Raw genomic sequence first — 16662 nt, forward strand, 5'->3', positions numbered from 1 at the left:
TATAATCGTGTCCACCTTACTCACTAACTTTTTCCATCAACTCATCTAACAGCTCATCACTTTCGATAAGCTTTCTCCTCAATATATTAATCTTCTTCTTCTGTTTGTCAGATACATGTTCGTTGTAATACTTTGTTTCTTCCTTACGTTTTTCCTGATACTGTTTAATTTGTTTCTGTTGAGCAGCTTTCGCTTCTTCCACAGTCGTGTATATCTTCTTCCGACCCATTTACTATAAAACAAAAAACAAAATCAATTATTTTTATTTACGATTTCACAAACGATTTCACCAATTTTCACACTTATTTACCCGCTAATTTCACCAACTTGAACGCCTCAAACGAATCTTTCAGCTAATCTCCTCCTTGGAGATATGGTATGTCGGCTATAGATATATCTCGATTACACCTATCAATAACTCCTTCTTTATAGAACATCACTGCCTTCATAGTCATCGATAATTCTATTGGCAATAAGTGTCGATCATCTATCTCTCCACACTGCTTATTCTAACTTATTATACAAAATAACAACTACCATCAGACATACATAAATAGATAATATTGATTGATCTTTTATCGAGATGGATCTATAGGTGATATTCCATATCTCTCACATTAGGATTGCTTTTTCCACATTTTTGAATAAATGGAATTTGTGACTTTAGTTTATTTTAAAAGAAAATTTTAATTTTCAATTTTTTTTTTGAAGAACTGAAAAGAAAATAATGAAACTTTGAATGAAAAAGTTGGAAACAAACTCATTTTTGTTTCTTCAATAATGAAGTTGACTTTGAATGATTATGAAAACAATTTTTGAAATTAAAACTATGTGTGATTCATTAAAAATAAACCTGCGAAAATATAACACCACACCATTAAGAATGAAGCATTCTTTCAGCAGATAATCTCAATATCCTTTTCAGAACTAGTATTGATTCTTTTCAACAATAATTGAATATACAGTTTGTACAAAAAATTTCTGACAAGATCGATATCTCAATAACTGCATAAGGAATAATTCTGACAATTTTCCTCAAAATACATCTCATCAACGCAAACTCATTTGATATACAAATCTTTCAAAGCAGCTTCATTTGTGCTCAGAAATAATTATTTTTGAAATTTCGGAAAAATTCAAAATCCTATTTCTCCGAGAATTCAAATATCATTTTTTCTGAGCACAAATGAAGCTGCTTTGAAAGATTTGTATATCAAATGAGTTTGTATTGATGAGATATATTTTGAGGAAAATTATCAGAATTATTCCTCTTGCAGTTATTGTGAAATCGATCTTGTCCGGTATTTTTTGCGATGTCCTGTATTTTTAGCATAAACTGTATATCAATTTATTCATAAAAATTATTGCAAAAGTTTTTTTATTTAATATTATTAGCATTTATGAAGCAGATGAGATAATTTATCTTCCACTGCTTTTATTTCATTTTATTTTTTTATTTATTTATTTTTTTTTTTTATTTTGCTTTTTCGAAAAGCTGATTGAAAGTGGCTTCAGTGAAGCGTGACGTCAATGACGTGACAAAATTCCGATTACCGCTAATCCATCTGTGAAAAATGTGATATGGAAAAGAAACAATTAAATCAACAATAAGGTTTTATTTGCGAAGTGGAAATGCTTATCACGACCACAAGAAATCAAAAAGTTTGCATCGGAATTCTGTGCGTTACCCAAAGCAAATTCAGTTAGAAAATTGAATCCAACAAACAATTGTGAGAAAAATAAAGAAAAGAACTTTTTATAATAATAAACAAAATGTTAAGGGTTAAGAATAATTTTTTGAAAGTTTTGTTTTTCGATTAAAATGACTGCAACTGCTGATTGTTTGGAAATTTTGTTATGAACATTTCTGTTTTATTGCATATTTTTTTTTCCTTTTATTTTTAAAATCAAAATTGATTGAAAAGACAAGGAAGATCTTGTGCTTGGAACAGGCACTTCTGGAACAGTTATTCGAGTTATTCGTAAGTCAGACAAAAAGATATTTGCGTGGAAGAAATCGAAGCTAGAACGCGGAAGAATGAAGCGAGATCAAGAGGCCGAAGCAACTCTTCTAAAGAAGCAATACAATTCTCCATTCCTAGTGCATATGCATGACTTAATATTTACTGCGAATACTCTTTTTATTGTTATGGATTATTGTGGAGGGGGTTCTCTTCGAGACAAACTTTTAAAACGAAAATCTACAACGCAACGTCCATTTTCAGAACCTGTTTGAAGAAATTTATGAATTAAATTAATATGCTTTATCTTGTGCATATTTTAGGAAGTTTATCTATATCTTACGCAACTGTTGCATGGAGTTGCAGCACTTCATCACGAGAATGTTTGCCACAGGGATCTGAAGCCTGAAAACCTTTTGTTTCATGAAGATGGATCAATAAGAATAAGTTTGTAACTTTTTCTAATAAATGATTTTTCATGTCTGTTTCGCAAGCCGATTTTGGGACGGCACAGCAACTTGAGCATCCATCTTCAACAATGACCACATTTTGCGGAACAGGTCCTTATATTGCACCCGAGATTTTGAAAAAGGAAAAGTTTGCTTTTTCTTTTAAAAATTGCTGTTAAAATTGTTAATATATTATTTTGTATATTTATTTTATTTTTGCTAAAAAAAAAAAAAAAAAAAAAAAAAAAAAACGATTTTTATCATCAATTTATTAATTTGCGCTGTCAATTTCCAATTATTAATCAAAAATAATTATAAAAAACATAATAAATAATTAATAATTTCCACATCCGATTGCACTTTTCGCATGCCCCCCTCAGCTACACAAAGGCTGTGGACATCTGGAGTGTGGGTGTGGTGGCGTATGAGATGCTGACACTGAGATGGCCCTATCAAAAAGCAGATGGCTCAGTTGATGTGGCAGCAGCAATAGAAAACAGGCCCATCGAATTCCCTTCTTCGTCTACGCAGAGCATCGTGACTGTGATCAGTGCAATGCTCAATGGGGTGTGTTTGTGTGTGGAAGAGATAAAGGAGAGAGAAGGAGAGAGAGAGAGAGAAGAATTGATGAATTGTGAGGTTTTTTCTTATTTTTGTTGAAAGTTTATGTTTTTCAATTCTCAAAATTTTGATGATTATCATTATTATTGATCTATTTATTTATTCTCGTTATGAAATAATTTCTTTCTCTTATTAACTTTCTATTTCTTTTTCTTTCTTTCTCTCTCTCTCTCTCTTTTTTTTTTTTTTCACGCTTTCACAGTCCCCCTCACTCCGCCCATCTGCGGGTGAGCTCTTGGAGCTCCAGTTTTTCAAGCGCATTTCTTTCTCTCTCCAAAAGCGGCACAGCGGGATGTGCTGCAATCCTGACACGCCTTCCTTCTTTTCGGCTGCTCTGTGCAAAATATCTGACTCGTTTGAGAGTTTGAAGTCGAATAATAATAACAATAGCAGTAATAGTAATAATAGTAATAATAGTAATAATAGCAGTAATGATAATGATAATGATAGATATAATGATAATAGCAGCAGTTGTTGTAGCAAAGGAGAATATTCAAATGAAAGGGCAACTTGCTCAAATAAACAGATTATAACTTCTTCTTCTTCTTCTTCTACTTCTTCTTCTTCAATTCCTCCAACACATCCGTCGCAACCTCCTCCTCTTCCTCCGTTTTCTTCTTCCTCCTCTTCTTCTCCTTCTTCCTCTTCCTCCTCCTCCTCTTCTTTCTCCTCTTCTTCTCTTTCTCCTTCTCCTTCGTCTTCTCTCGTTTCTGTTTGCGGACGCTTCGTCTTCCCCACAAAATGGCTTCCTTCTTCTGTTCCTCCTCATCCTTCTCTTTCTTCTTCCTCTTCTTCTTCCTTTTCTTCTTCCTCTTCTTCTTCCTTTTCTTCTTCTTCTCTTTCTCTTTCATCATCATCATCATCTTCTTCTTCTTCTTCCAAACGTATTTTTCTTTGTCTTCTCAAACGCCCTCAAAATTCCTCTTTTCTTCTTCCTCTTCGCGAAACAATTCCAATTCCTGGCTTAATCTTCAACAAAACTCATTTTGGATCGAATTTCAATGAAAGTGAAAGAGAAAGAGGAGAAAGAGGAGGAGGAGGAGGAGTAGGAGGAAGATACATAAATATTATTTCTTCTTCTTCTTCTTCATTAAATAGTCAACAAAATCCCTTTTCTCCTTCTCTTTCTTCTCTTTCTTCTCTTTCTTCTTCTTCTTCTTCTTCTTCTTCTTCTTCATCATCCTCCTCTTATCAATCGTATCAACACCATCGTTCTCACACAATTGCTGACATTCATTCACAAACACCCCAATTCACTCAACATCTGCCTTCTTCTTCCTTTTCGTCTTCTTCTTCTCCTCTTTCTCCTCTTTCTTCTTCTTCCTCCTCTTCCTCCTCCTCCTCCTCTTCTCCATTCTCTTCCATCTCTCCTCGTTATTCGATTTCTCGTGCTCCTTCTCGCCCTCCTCCGCCTCCTCCTCCTTCTCTTCCTTCTTCTGATTCCTTTTCTCCTCATTCAGTGAAACATCCTAATTCTTCTTCTCTTTCTTCCTCTTCTCTTTCTTCCTCTTCTCTTTCTTCTTCTTCTCTTTCTTCCTCTTCCTCTTCTTCTGCTTCATCTTCTCCCCTTTTATCTTCTTCTTCTTCTTCTTCAGAAAATTCATCTTCCTCTTCAATATCAACATCTTCATCATCATCATCTTCTTCTTCTTCTTCCTCCTCCTCCTCTTTTCCTTCTCTTCCTCCGCCAAACAAACCACCAAAAACTCCTCCTGCCCTTCCTCGTTCTCATCCTCCTCCTTCTCTTCTTTCTTTGCATCCTTCTTCTTCTTCTCTTTCTTCCTCTTCCTCTTCTCCTTCTTTTTCTTTTACTTCTTCTTCTTCTTCTCTTCCGTTGCAATCATCATCATCTTCATCATTTTCTTCTTCTCAGCCTTCTTCCTCTTCTTCTTCCTCTCCTTCATCTTCATCTTCATCTTCCTCCTTCTCTTCCTCTTCCACAGCACAATCAAACAATCCTCTTTGTTTCCAATCAGAAAACGATTCGGCTAATCCTCTTCTTCCACACCCTGATGATATGAAGGAGAGGGAGAAGGAGATGGAGAATATAAAGCAAGAAGAAGAAGAAGAAGAAGAAGAAATTTTTAATCACAATAAACTTGAAACAAAATCAAATACAGAAATAATTTCAATGAGTTTTATAGCTTCATCGCCATCATCCTCATCCTCACCTTCTTCTTCTTCTCCTTCTTCTCATCTTCCTCAATCAAACCCTTCAATACCATCACAACCTCCTCCTTTTAAACCCGAAATTCCATCATCATCAGCTTTTTCATCAACATCTTCTTCTCCTTCTTCCTATAATTCTTCTTCTTCCTCTTCTTCTTCTTCCTCTTCTTCACCCTCTTTTCCCTCTTCCCCCTCCCCCTTCTCCCCACTCACCCTGTCTTCAGCTGTTGAGGCTGATCCCTTTGCGAGTCATTTGCAGTTTAATCAGAAAAGAAGCAGAGCTCAAACATTTGCGTCTCTTCCTTCAAAACCTCCTCCACCTCTGCCGAAGAAGATGGATAAGAGGAAGGAATAAATAGGAAAGAAAAGTTTGAAAAGAATAAAATGAAAAAGAGAAATCAAAAGGAAAATATTAAAAGAAAGAAATAAAGTAATAATAATGAGAAAATTTTGATTGGATAGAAGGATGAATTGAGTGATGGAGAAGGAAAAGGAGAAGGAGAAGGAGAAGGGGATTTATTTCATATTTGTTTGAAATTTGTTTTATTTAATATTTTTAATTGGTTTGATTCTATTTTATGAAGATATTTTCTTTTGAAATTTCATTTTATTTTTTTCTTTTTTTTTTCTTTTGAGCATACGAAGAGAATAAAGAGAAATATTATTTATTTTTCTTTTTTCTTTTTATTTTATTTAATTATCGGTTATGTTGTTGCCCTGTTTATGTTTTTCGTTTGTTTTCTTTTTTTTTTAAGTTTTAAATATTTTCCAATAATTTAGTAAAAGAAAGTTTATTTTTGAGTTTATTTATTTCTGTTGAAATTTTAAAATTGCCTCTTTATTGTTATTTCCTTTTTTTTTTGAAAAGATGAAAAGTTTGTTCGAAGTTGTTTTCAATCGGTTGGATGAGAAAGAGAAAGAGATAGAGAAAAGATATTTTATTTTTTTGTTTTTGTTTTTTATTTTATTGATATCTGCAACGTATTTGCTGTATTCGTAAGAGTTCTGTTGGATCCCCTTTTGAGAACGAAAGATATTTTGGAGTTATGTTTTTGTTTTCCTTTGTTTAAATTTTTATTTTATTTTATTCCAATGTTATGTTTTATTTTTCTTTTAATGAATAAATTTATTTTATGTTTGTAAAAACCTTCAATATTTTATTTGATTGCAAAGTTATTTACTGAAAATTGCATTTATTATTTTCTTTTTCTTTTTCTTTTTCTTATTTGGATCAAATAATCATTTAGTGATTGTTAAACATTTCAAATTGTTCCTTTGAATTGAAAAAGATTCTGGTTTATTTCTTCTTGTTCAAAAATGATTATTTTTATTGCTATTTACACAATATTTTGAACACTATATTTGATTTAATCGTGTTTATTTTTTTATGAAAATATATTGTTGGTTTTTCGCTCTTAAACATTTTCCACATATTTTTAAAAGAGAAAATCAAAATTTCACATTTATTTTCTCCCCTTTTTCATCCTCTTCATCCTCTTCATCCTCTTCATCCTCTTCATCCTCTTCTTTTGTTTAAAATTTTTCTTTTTCCAGATTTTGATTTATTGATTAATTTATTAAATTGTTATTGATTCCAGTCCATTTTGGTAATTCCAATGGTGCTTTTTCATTCTTCTTTGCGTTTGAAAGGTCAATTAAAAAAAAAAAAGCTGTTTTTGCGAACGGCGTTGACTCATTATTCTGTCTTATGTATATCCTTCGTGTTGAGTAATATTTTATCCTCATCTCGTTGTTTTATTAATTGAAAAATGAATAAAATATATGGAGAATTCGAAATTAGTTAATTATTTATTTTTATTTTTTGATCAAATTTTTGTTCTTCAAAATTCAGGAATGAATAGATAAATTGTTAAAAAAAAAATATTTCAAAATAAACCGTTTATTTCAAGATCCCCCAGTAATTTTAAATAAAAGGCAGTGTTTTTTAAGAAAAACCAGTTTTTTTCAATTGTGACCTGAAAGTCTTCCACTTGTCAAAAAACAATATTTTGAGGGTGGAAGTCAAAAATGCATCAATAACAAATATTATGTAATATTTAAAACAAATAAAGCATTTTTATGAGTTTTATTACAATTTCGATCAATTTCCATCGAATGGGAAAATGAATCATTTTTAAAAAAAGATGAATTCAAACATGAAGACAAATGTTATGCAAACAATTGAATCCATTTAAAAGTGAGTTTGTACTAATTTATGTTGAAATACACATTTTTTGAATTCAAAAATTTCAGTTTTTAATTGTGACAATAAAATATACAAAAACGATTGATTCTGTTTTAATCAACAAACAATATAAAACAATACTATATATTTCTTAGTTATATTCTGAGTTATTCTGATTGAATAACATGAAGTTATGCAAATGATCAAAAATATTTTCTTAATTATCCGGTGTATATTGTATGAAAACAAAAATATATTCAGAAACTTCATTATAACAAATGTTAATATCTGTTGTTAATATTTTCTAATAATATCATTTTCATTCTTTTAAAGTTTCTCTCATTCAGATTTTTTCAATGAGTATTGAATTTTTCTGAATGCAACGTTTTTGCTAAAAATTAAAGAAATTCAAAAAGATAAATATTTGGATGGTTTGACATAGTCATTGAAAGAATTCTTGAGTTTAACATATATTTCTTTCTTTTTTTTCGATAACAATAACTATTTATGTTTGAACTCTGAAATCAGAAACAGCAGAAACAGAAAGTTATAAGAATGAAAAGACTGATTGATCTTTGTGAATGTTTCATTTATCTGAGCTCCATATTCAAATCAATATTACTTTTGATTTGAGGTGTTTGTCTTTTGAAAGTTGCGTTTGAAGAAAGAAGAAAATAATCAAGCTCAAAATGAAGTGGAATTGTCTAAGCTGATGTTGAGCAACGTTTATATGTGGAAAGTTTGTTATTGAATTATTTTTGTTTATTTATTGATTTCTTTCTCGCTGTTTGAAAACATGCTGAACAAGTATTGTATTTGAAGGAGATGACAGAAATCATTCAAAATCTTCAAGAACATCATAACAAAAAACGCCTTATTAATCAGTTTGTTTGACAGTTTTTGATAAGCAGTTTTGTTGGTAATGAGATTTCAATAATGTGATTTGGAAATGTTTCGTATTTTAGAAGAGAGGCAAAGGTTGAACAATCAGAGTTTGTGAAAAACGCGAATTGGAAGAAGAAGTGAAAAATAAAAGAGAGAAAAGAAGACAGAGCGATTTTTTGTTGGCTTATTGCGTTGAAGTTTAATCTCGACTATTTACTTGAAGAATGAAGAATTCGAATGGTTTGTGGTCAACTTTTGAATGGGACTTTTTTCATTATTGGTTCTTTTTTTATTTTTGCATGCCAATCATTCAATAAAGCTAGATGGACCTCAACACTCGGATGAGGGTGTTTATAAAACAAAGACATTAAATTACAGGTTTGTTTTTTAAATTTTGTTTATTTTTCGTAGAGATACAGCAAATTTTTTTATTTTTAAGTGACTTTTTTCAGCCGAGGAAGCATCTATCTATAATAATACTTTGAAACATGCATTTGGCTCCACATCTCAGATTTTTTTAATATTTTGTGCATGTGCTGTTCCCCATGTGTTGACCCCATATTCGACCCTTATTCCGCCTCATGCTCCCCACCTGGATGGATATAATTCAAAAAAGTCGAAAAAGACCAAAAATGTGACCCACAAATCTGGACTCCCAGAAGGCTCTGCAACTTTCTTTTATTTTTATTTTGAAAATTGGATTTTTCCCACACCTAATACCAAATATTTCTGGAATCGCTTCAGCCGTTGTTTTTCTGTGATTTTTTCAACACGATTTTTTTATCATTTTTGACAAGAAAATAGATTTTCATTGAACGAGTTTTTCATTAACTATTAACATGTATATCATGTGTTATTCTCCAAAATAATGTCAAATATTCTTTATTGAATCATATTCAATCATTCTGATGGTATTGATATGGGTCATTATTTTTCATATCGTAACTTTGTTCGAAGAAAGATCTTTTTTTTCATAATTGTGGTATGAGCAATAAAAAGCTCAAATATGTGTTAATAGGTGAAATGAAAAGGAAGTGTGAAGGAATTATTGAAAAATAAGTGAAATTGAGAAAATCTTGAAAATACCATTACAACATTTATTTTTTGGCAATTTTTAATAAATGAATTATTTAGTATTACAACACCCAACAAGAGCAATTGTTGTTTGAAAATAATTATAATTTGAGTATGAATTAGTGTTATTACTTTTTTTTGTGATTTGAATTAAACAACATCTGAAAATAAATGATTGATTGATTTATTACATTTTTGTGTAAAATAGCAAGGTTTATAATTTTTGTGGTTATCTTTTTGATGAAATAATTAATGTTATTAACGATGTATTTCTATTTTGAGCGATTTGAGATATTTATGCGAAGCATTGATAAACAAATATTCCATAAAAAAAGGAAAATCGAATTCGAAGCGAAGTCGAATATGCAGTTATTTGTGATTAATGTTGATTGATTTTAAAAATTGAATGAAGGATGAAGAGCTTGGGGATTGCAATCTTTTATTGTATTGTGTTGTTGTTTCTCGTTGTTTTTTTTATTTGTTATTCGTTCCAAACATTGTGCATTATTTTATTTATTGAAATGGTTATTGTTTTTTTAAATAAATTCTTTTCTTATGTTAGAAAAAATCAATCTTTTCACTGAATTTTATAGAGATTTATCTTTTTTTTGAAAAGGTGAAATGATAAAATAAAAATCGAAACACTTGAATATGATGCCTCATTTCACATATGACACGGTTACGAAAAACAATGTTTTGTATTTTTTGAAGGCAGTGAACATATGAAATGAGAGAAAAAAACGAAACAGATAAAACAAATAAAAAATTCAAAGAAAAGCTCTAGAAATCATTGAAAGAAAAAAAGATTCAATAATGCTGTTTTGTTTCTTTTTTAATCAATTTGCAGCAATTTTTTGACAGAATAATTTCATGTTGCTCTGTTGTTTTGAACTTCATAGCGCTTTTTGAAAAGTTAAAACTCAGAAAAGAAAATGCTGAATTTGATTTATTTCTGATTTGCGACGCTTTTTAAGAATGGATCACAACATGAAACAATAAACAAAAAAGCCATAAAAAAACTAATATCAAATGAGATTCTACGGTTAATCTGATATCAAACGTGTGCTTTTGCAGCTTTTGTATTTTTCAGCAGAGCTTATTATTCCACTCACTTTCATTTTTCTTTCCTTTTATTCTCACTCCATCATTCTCGCTTCCTCCTCTTTCTCTTTCTTTCCTCTTCTTGATTCTGCAGCTCAATAATTATGTCCTGCTCCAATTTCTTTTGCCACTCCCATTCCTCTTCTTCTCTTTGCTTCTCCCTTTTGTCCTCCCCTTATTTCGTTATGAACTTCTACAGGTTGCCTTGAAGCACTTTTCTCTTTTCCAGCTTCAGTGAATGCTTCACTGTCTGCTCTCTCGCAATGCACCACGCCTGGACCCCTTCTCTGAGAGTGATCTTCTCAAACACATCCTTCGCAACTTCAATTGAAAGATCAATTATTACCGGCCTTTTTTTCATCTTCTCCTCATCTTTCATCCATCCTGCTCAGCTCCTCGACTGCCTCCTTTTCCAATGCTCCGAAATTTCCTCGTGTCCCTCAGTGACCTCTTCTCTCCTTCTGAGCTTATCGAACCAGATGTCCCATCGAGAGAAGATGACAAAGAATTGAAAAAAGCTGCCTGTGACAAAGCAGTTGAAGCTGGATGCTTCTGCTTCATCAGCCCCTGGTGCAGCATCAGATACACTTCCCTCATGCGCTTGATGCGCTTAAAGATGAATGCTGAATTCTTGGCCTCTGGTGCTTCTGCAGCTCCTTTGAGCTCCTTCTCTTTCTCTTCTTTGCATGCCTTCTTGCTCCATTTCTGCTCCAACTCCTTCCTTTTCTCCTCTTTCTCCTTCCTGATTCTTGAATACGACTTTTCTTCCATCTTGAACGTGCGTGTGAAGAACGGCAGAAGCTCCTCGTCTGACGTGAGAAGGTTCATCACAGACATCGACGGGTTTGCCTTCTACCCTGCTGCTGCTTTCCCCTGTGATGCACGATTCTGAGACACGTTGCCTTGCTGGCTCTGGTTCTAGCTCCGGCTCAGCTGCCCCACTCCCTCTTCAGCACTTCCTTCGCTCTTCTCTTTATCATTTGCTGCCATCTTCTCGTTTTCTCCTCTTTCGGAGTCTGTCTGTTGGCTTCGTGGCTGTCCTGCTGTGTTTGTTTCGTTGACGGGATCAACTGCTCAATCTCATTGCTGTTTGCTTCATCAGCCTTCAGCATCGTCTGCTGCTGAATGAGAATATTCAGCTCATCCTGCTCACTTTCCTCCTGCGAATCGCTCTCTCCCTCTGAACTCTCTTCTCTTTTTGCTTGTCTTCGTATTTTTGAAGCTTTTCAGAATTTTGCTGGCTTCCTTCGCTGCAACTGTCAGATGACGAGGCTTTCTGTACTGCTTCTTCATTCGCTTAGTCGCTTGCTCCACTTTCGCTTGCGTTCCCTTCTCCTTTCTAAGCTTTCCCTTTCTCCTTCAACTTCTCTTTTCTCCTTCTTTCCACGTCTTCTGGTGTGACGCTCGGAACCGATGCAATGAAAGATGAGATCTCCAACGGCTTCCCGCCAACATCTTCTTTGCCACAGATATTTTGTGCAGCTCTTCCTCTTCTTTCTCCCTTCTTTTTATCTCCTGCTGCTCTTTAAACTTCTTCATCTCATCGTCGATCGCCTTCTGCCCAATCAACCTGATCGATGTGGGCTTTGCATTTCCATCTCTTCCTTTCTTCTTCAGAAACTCGTTCCTCTTCTTCTCATCCTGCTTCTCCAGTCTCTTCTTCTTCTTCTCTTTTCATTCTGTTTCATTTTCATAAACGCTGTCTTGTGTTTAATTCATCTGGCGATCCTTCTTCAAAGCTCTCAATCTATCAACAATTCCTTCAACAGCCTCAAAAAACTCACTTTTTGGCTTTCTCCATTTTCTCTTCTTCGCTTTCCTCCTCCTCTTCCTCCTCCACATTCTCTTTCACTCCCCGTCTGCCCCATCCTCCCATTTCCTCCAAACAGTTTCCCACACACATTTCCACCCCTTCAAACCCCTTTCTGCGTGATGTTCCAAAATGTCCCTCTGCACCCACCCAGCTCAAACACCCCCACCTCCTTGCCTCTCCCGATCTCCACACCACATCCCCTCACCACAACCACACTCCCCCTCAAATAAAACGCACTCCTCCCAATCATATCTTCAAACAGCTCAATCCATACCAACTCAACTGTCGTGTTCCTTAATTCCCTCATTTAAAAATGTTCATCTTCTTCCTTTTTCTTCATTTCATGGTGCCAATTGGCTGAAAACATCTAAAGAATAATCCTAATATCTAAATAATAAAACTGAAAAAAAAGTTAAATCCTTTTCAACAATAGAAAAAGAAAAAAACAAACACCTCTGATTGTTTTTGTCCTTTAGAATTTTTCATTTTCGTCCATTTTCGTCTTAAAAAATATCAAAAATCCTTATATAAATCCGTCAGCTCCGTTTTACATAATATTCCATTTGTTGTTTCATTACTTCGCATAAATATCTCAAATCGCTCAAAATAGAAATACATCGTTAATAACATTAATTATTTCATCAAAAAGATAACCACAAAAATTATAAACCTTGCTATTTTACACAAAAATGTAATAAATCAATCAATCATTTATTTTCAGATGTTGTTTAATTCAAATCACAAAAAAAAGTAATAACACTAATTCATACTCAAATTATAATTATTTTCAAACAACAATTGCTCTTGTTGGGTGTTGTAATACTAAATAATTCATTTATTAAAAATTGCCAAAAAATAAATGTTGTAATGGTATTTTCAAGATTTTCTCAATTTCACTTATTTTTCAATAATTCCTTCACACTTCCTTTTCATTTCACCTATTAACACATATTTGAGCTTTTTATTGCTCATACCACAATTATGAAAAAAAAGATCTTTCTTCGAACAAAGTTACGATATGAAAAATAATGACCCATATAAATTTTATTTGAAGTTCAAAATTAGGCCTCTGCGACACACTTTTTTTGAGTGCAATTTGTCGGTCGAGAAATTATTCATTTGTCGAAAATTTTGAAATGATTGTTTTTTCCCTAATTTTGCAATTCTTGAAAATATCTGACTTTCCTCAACTTCGCTGTTCCTATGTTTTTTTTTTTTTTCTTTTCTTTTTTTTTTCCTCACCATAATAATTATATTTTATGTGTTTTGAAAACAAATGAGAAATTTTTGAAAAAACTGGAGAAGATATATGAAAGGAATCAAACAGATTGTTGTGTTCAAAAAAATACAATGATTTGGAATGGAAGTTTTTTAGGATATCATTGCTGCTGATGTGGATTTGATTAATAGAGATAATTTTAACGTTGTTATTTTAAATGCTCTAAGAAAATTTTCTCATGAATAAGAATTGTTCTATTCATCATCTTCTTCTTCTTCCTCTTCCATTTCACCAGAACCTTTGCTTCCGCCCACTTCAACATGGCCATCTTCCATTGACACTCAATATCCATTTCGTACCACTTCATCAAAGCATCTCACATTACTCTCCACAACTCTATCTTTCATATTACAAGTGCCTTCTATCTCTCTCTCTTTCTCTCTCTCTCTCTCTCTCTCTCTCTCTCTCTCTCTCTCTCTCTCTCTCTCTCTCTCTCTCTCTCTCTCTCTCTCTCTCTCTCTCTCTCTCTCTCTCTCTCTCTCTCTCTCTCTCTCTCTCTCTCATCTCCAGTCCGCAGATCCCTCTTCTCCCAGCAGGTGCGCCGGATGATTCTTCTCCTCCGCTTTATGCGTGTTTTGGGGCAAGGCTCCATCCTCAGCCGCAAATTAGCCTCAAATTCATCACCTCTTCTGTCTTCTGATGACCCCCACTTAGTCACAGCCTCTCATTCGTCTATTCCCTTTTTGAGACCTCTGGCTGCATTTACACAGAAAATAATAATTATAAAAGTTATGGTAATTATAAAAATTTTGCAGGCAGAAAAATTGTTTCTGGAAGGATAAAAAGAGAAAGTTCGGGGGAATATTGGATGATTGATCCACAATTCAAAGGAGTTTATGAAGGAGGCAATGAATTAAGATCAGTTTCCTTAAATAATACTGAAATCACTTCACTTTCATCACAATCAATGTCATCATCATCATCATCCTCATCGTCGTCATCATCATCATCTTCTTCTTCTTCCTCTTCATCCTTCTCCGGCTCCACCCCCTTCTCCACCCTTCTCAACCACTTCACCCGCTCTGCTGGGATGTTTCTGTGGGGCGACTCATTTTTCATTAGACATTTTGCAACTGGCTTGTATTTGACAGTTGTTCCCTGTTATTTGGATGAATGGGCGAATGGAAGGAAAAGAAAAGGAGAGAGAAAGAAGGAGGAAGAAAAGGAAGAAAAGGAAGGAGAAGAAAGAGAAAGAGAAGAAGGAAAAGAAAAAGAGAGTTATTTAGAGAAGAATCGCAATGCCATTTACAGAGTGCATCTGATGCCTTTACCCTCATCATCATCATCACCATCATCTTCTTCTTCTTCCATCACATTTGACAGCTCCTGGTTCCTCTGGCGTTTCCGCCCTCTTCAATCAGGAGACATTTCATCATCATCTTCTTCTTCCTCTTCCTCTTCCTCTTCTTCCTCTTCCTCATCCTCTTCCTCCTCTTCCTCTTCTTCATTGTCTGATTTATCTCTTTCATCTGATTCCTCTTTGTCTTCCTCTTCTGCTCCTTCTGCAAATCATTCTTCTTCAATTCCAAATGAAATAAAGTTTTTGAATGACTTTTCTTCTTCTTCTTCTTCTTCTTCATTCACATCTCCTCTTCCTTCTCTCAACAAGATTTCTAACAGTTCTTTCTCTTTCTTCCTTTCTCTTTCTCTTTCTCTTTTTTTATTTCTTCCACGCAATTCTTCCAACTCTCCTCTTCCTCCTCCTCTTCTTCCTCAAATCTTCCTTTCTCTTCATCTCAAACATTTCCTCAGCAAAATCTGAAGAAAATTAACTTTCGCATGCTTAACGATCGTTTTTGAGAAGAATTCTATTTCATCTTCATTATTTTCTTCAAAACAATAAAGAAAATGATATTTTTTCTTTTTTTCTTTTTTTCTATTGTTTTCTATGTGAAAGAGGGAGAAGAAGAAAAAACAAAAGTTGAAATTTCTTAAATAAACTTATTCTTAAACTCCTTTTTCGATTTTTTCATTTATTATTTCATCATCATCTTTTTCCTCTTCTTCTTCTATTTGTTTCTCTTTTTCTCACAGTTGTGCTTATTTCAAGCAGCTTCAATGTGTCGAAGTGCATTTTTGAATAGCCGAAAAGACATTGTGAGAAGAGGTTAACTCACTTTTTGCTGAAATGACTGATCATGCACTGAAACTTCTGCATATTTCCTTTTTAATTCTAAGGCGACAAAAAGTGTGTTGTTATTTTTCTTATTTGATTAATTCGATTTTGAAACAAAAAAGCTGTCATATGGTTCGCTGCAAGTGTTCTTTGAGCAAACAGATCTAAGCGTTCAACGTTTGTTGTTTTGCTAATTTGCGTCGTTGTTCAAAAAATGACTGTTTCTTTTGTTTTTTTTAGCCAATCTCCTTCCAATTCAAGAATCAGAACTAACTTTCACATTTGTTTGACGCAAGAAGCTCGCAAAGCTCATCAAGGTTTTGTCTTCATATACGATCATCACGAGCGGAATGCATCTTTGTTGCAGGCGTGTGTCATATAGCTAGCTCATTGAGTGATTTTGAAACAGGCGATGAAGAAAGAATTGCTCGAGCAAAAAGACTTTATTGAAGCAGAGCCAGCAGAACTGGATCCTTCGCGAAAGAAAAAGAAAGAAAAAGATCCAAAAGGAAATGAAAGCGGAGCTGAGAACATTGAAGATTCAGAAGAAGACAGAAATCCAAAAGGAAAAAGTGACAAGTTTTCATCAAAAAGTTAAGTGAATGACAAAAGAACTGGGAAAATGAAGACTAGCCAGTTGAAAGGGCAAAAAACAGAGAAGAAAGAGAAAATACCACGCCAAAGCAAAAACATCTTAAGTTCTGATTTTGGAGCGGACATTGAATCTGACGAATTCCGTTCTGATAGAATCAGAAGCATAAGAAATGAAGGAGAAGCAGAAGATAATCGAAATCTTTCCAAATAAAAAGATTCAATAGCAGAAAACAGCAAAAGGAAATGCAGATAAGAAAGCAACTCAAAAGAAGAAGAAGAAGAAGAGCGGGCAGATGAAAAGAACAAATTCACATTTGAAGCGAAAGAAATCAAAGAGGAAGAGAGGTTCTGATGAAGGAAGCGACGAAGATGATGAAGACGACATGAACATGACAAAAAAGAAGGTGTAACGAAG

The 16662-nt window shown here is 33.6% G+C and overlaps 4 protein-coding genes across 4 annotated transcripts; 2 read left to right on the plus strand and 2 right to left on the minus strand.

The window, feature by feature from the left end:
- Positions 1–1822: 1822 nt before the first annotated feature.
- Positions 1823–5555, plus strand: MONOS_16426 (putative Protein kinase domain containing protein; the record flags this gene model as incomplete). The annotated part of the gene is made up of 8 exons (XM_067869331.1): positions 1823–1841; positions 1926–2230; positions 2285–2408; positions 2456–2558; positions 2791–2977; positions 3234–3385; positions 3497–4242; positions 4492–5555. 8 exons carry the CDS (start codon positions 1823–1825, stop codon positions 5553–5555), a joined length of 2700 nt encoding a protein of 899 aa, XP_067727365.1.
- Positions 5556–10638: 5083 nt separating this feature from the next.
- Positions 10639–11282, minus strand: MONOS_16354 (uncharacterized protein; the record flags this gene model as incomplete). Its single annotated transcript, XM_067869265.1, has 2 exons — positions 10639–10766; positions 10922–11282. 2 exons carry the CDS (start codon positions 11280–11282, stop codon positions 10639–10641), a joined length of 489 nt encoding a protein of 162 aa, XP_067727366.1.
- Positions 11283–11374: 92 nt separating this feature from the next.
- Positions 11375–12508, minus strand: MONOS_17563 (uncharacterized protein; the record flags this gene model as incomplete). Its single annotated transcript, XM_067870495.1, has 3 exons — positions 11375–11651; positions 11857–12113; positions 12365–12508. The coding sequence occupies 3 exons, from the start codon at positions 12506–12508 to the stop codon at positions 11375–11377; spliced, it is 678 nt and encodes a 225-aa protein (XP_067727367.1).
- A 1837-nt stretch (positions 12509–14345) lies between these two features.
- MONOS_13591 (uncharacterized protein) lies at positions 14346–16251 on the plus strand (the record flags this gene model as incomplete). The annotated part of the gene is made up of 5 exons (XM_067866305.1): positions 14346–15076; positions 15716–15725; positions 15776–15830; positions 15894–15937; positions 16063–16251. 5 exons carry the CDS (start codon positions 14346–14348, stop codon positions 16249–16251), a joined length of 1029 nt encoding a protein of 342 aa, XP_067727368.1.
- Positions 16252–16662: the final 411 nt, after the last annotated feature.

This window comes from Monocercomonoides exilis (assembly GCF_001643675.1).
Source record: "Monocercomonoides exilis strain PA203 chromosome Unknown scaffold22-1379369, whole genome shotgun sequence".
Taxonomy (NCBI): domain Eukaryota; phylum Preaxostyla; order Oxymonadida; family Polymastigidae; genus Monocercomonoides; species Monocercomonoides exilis.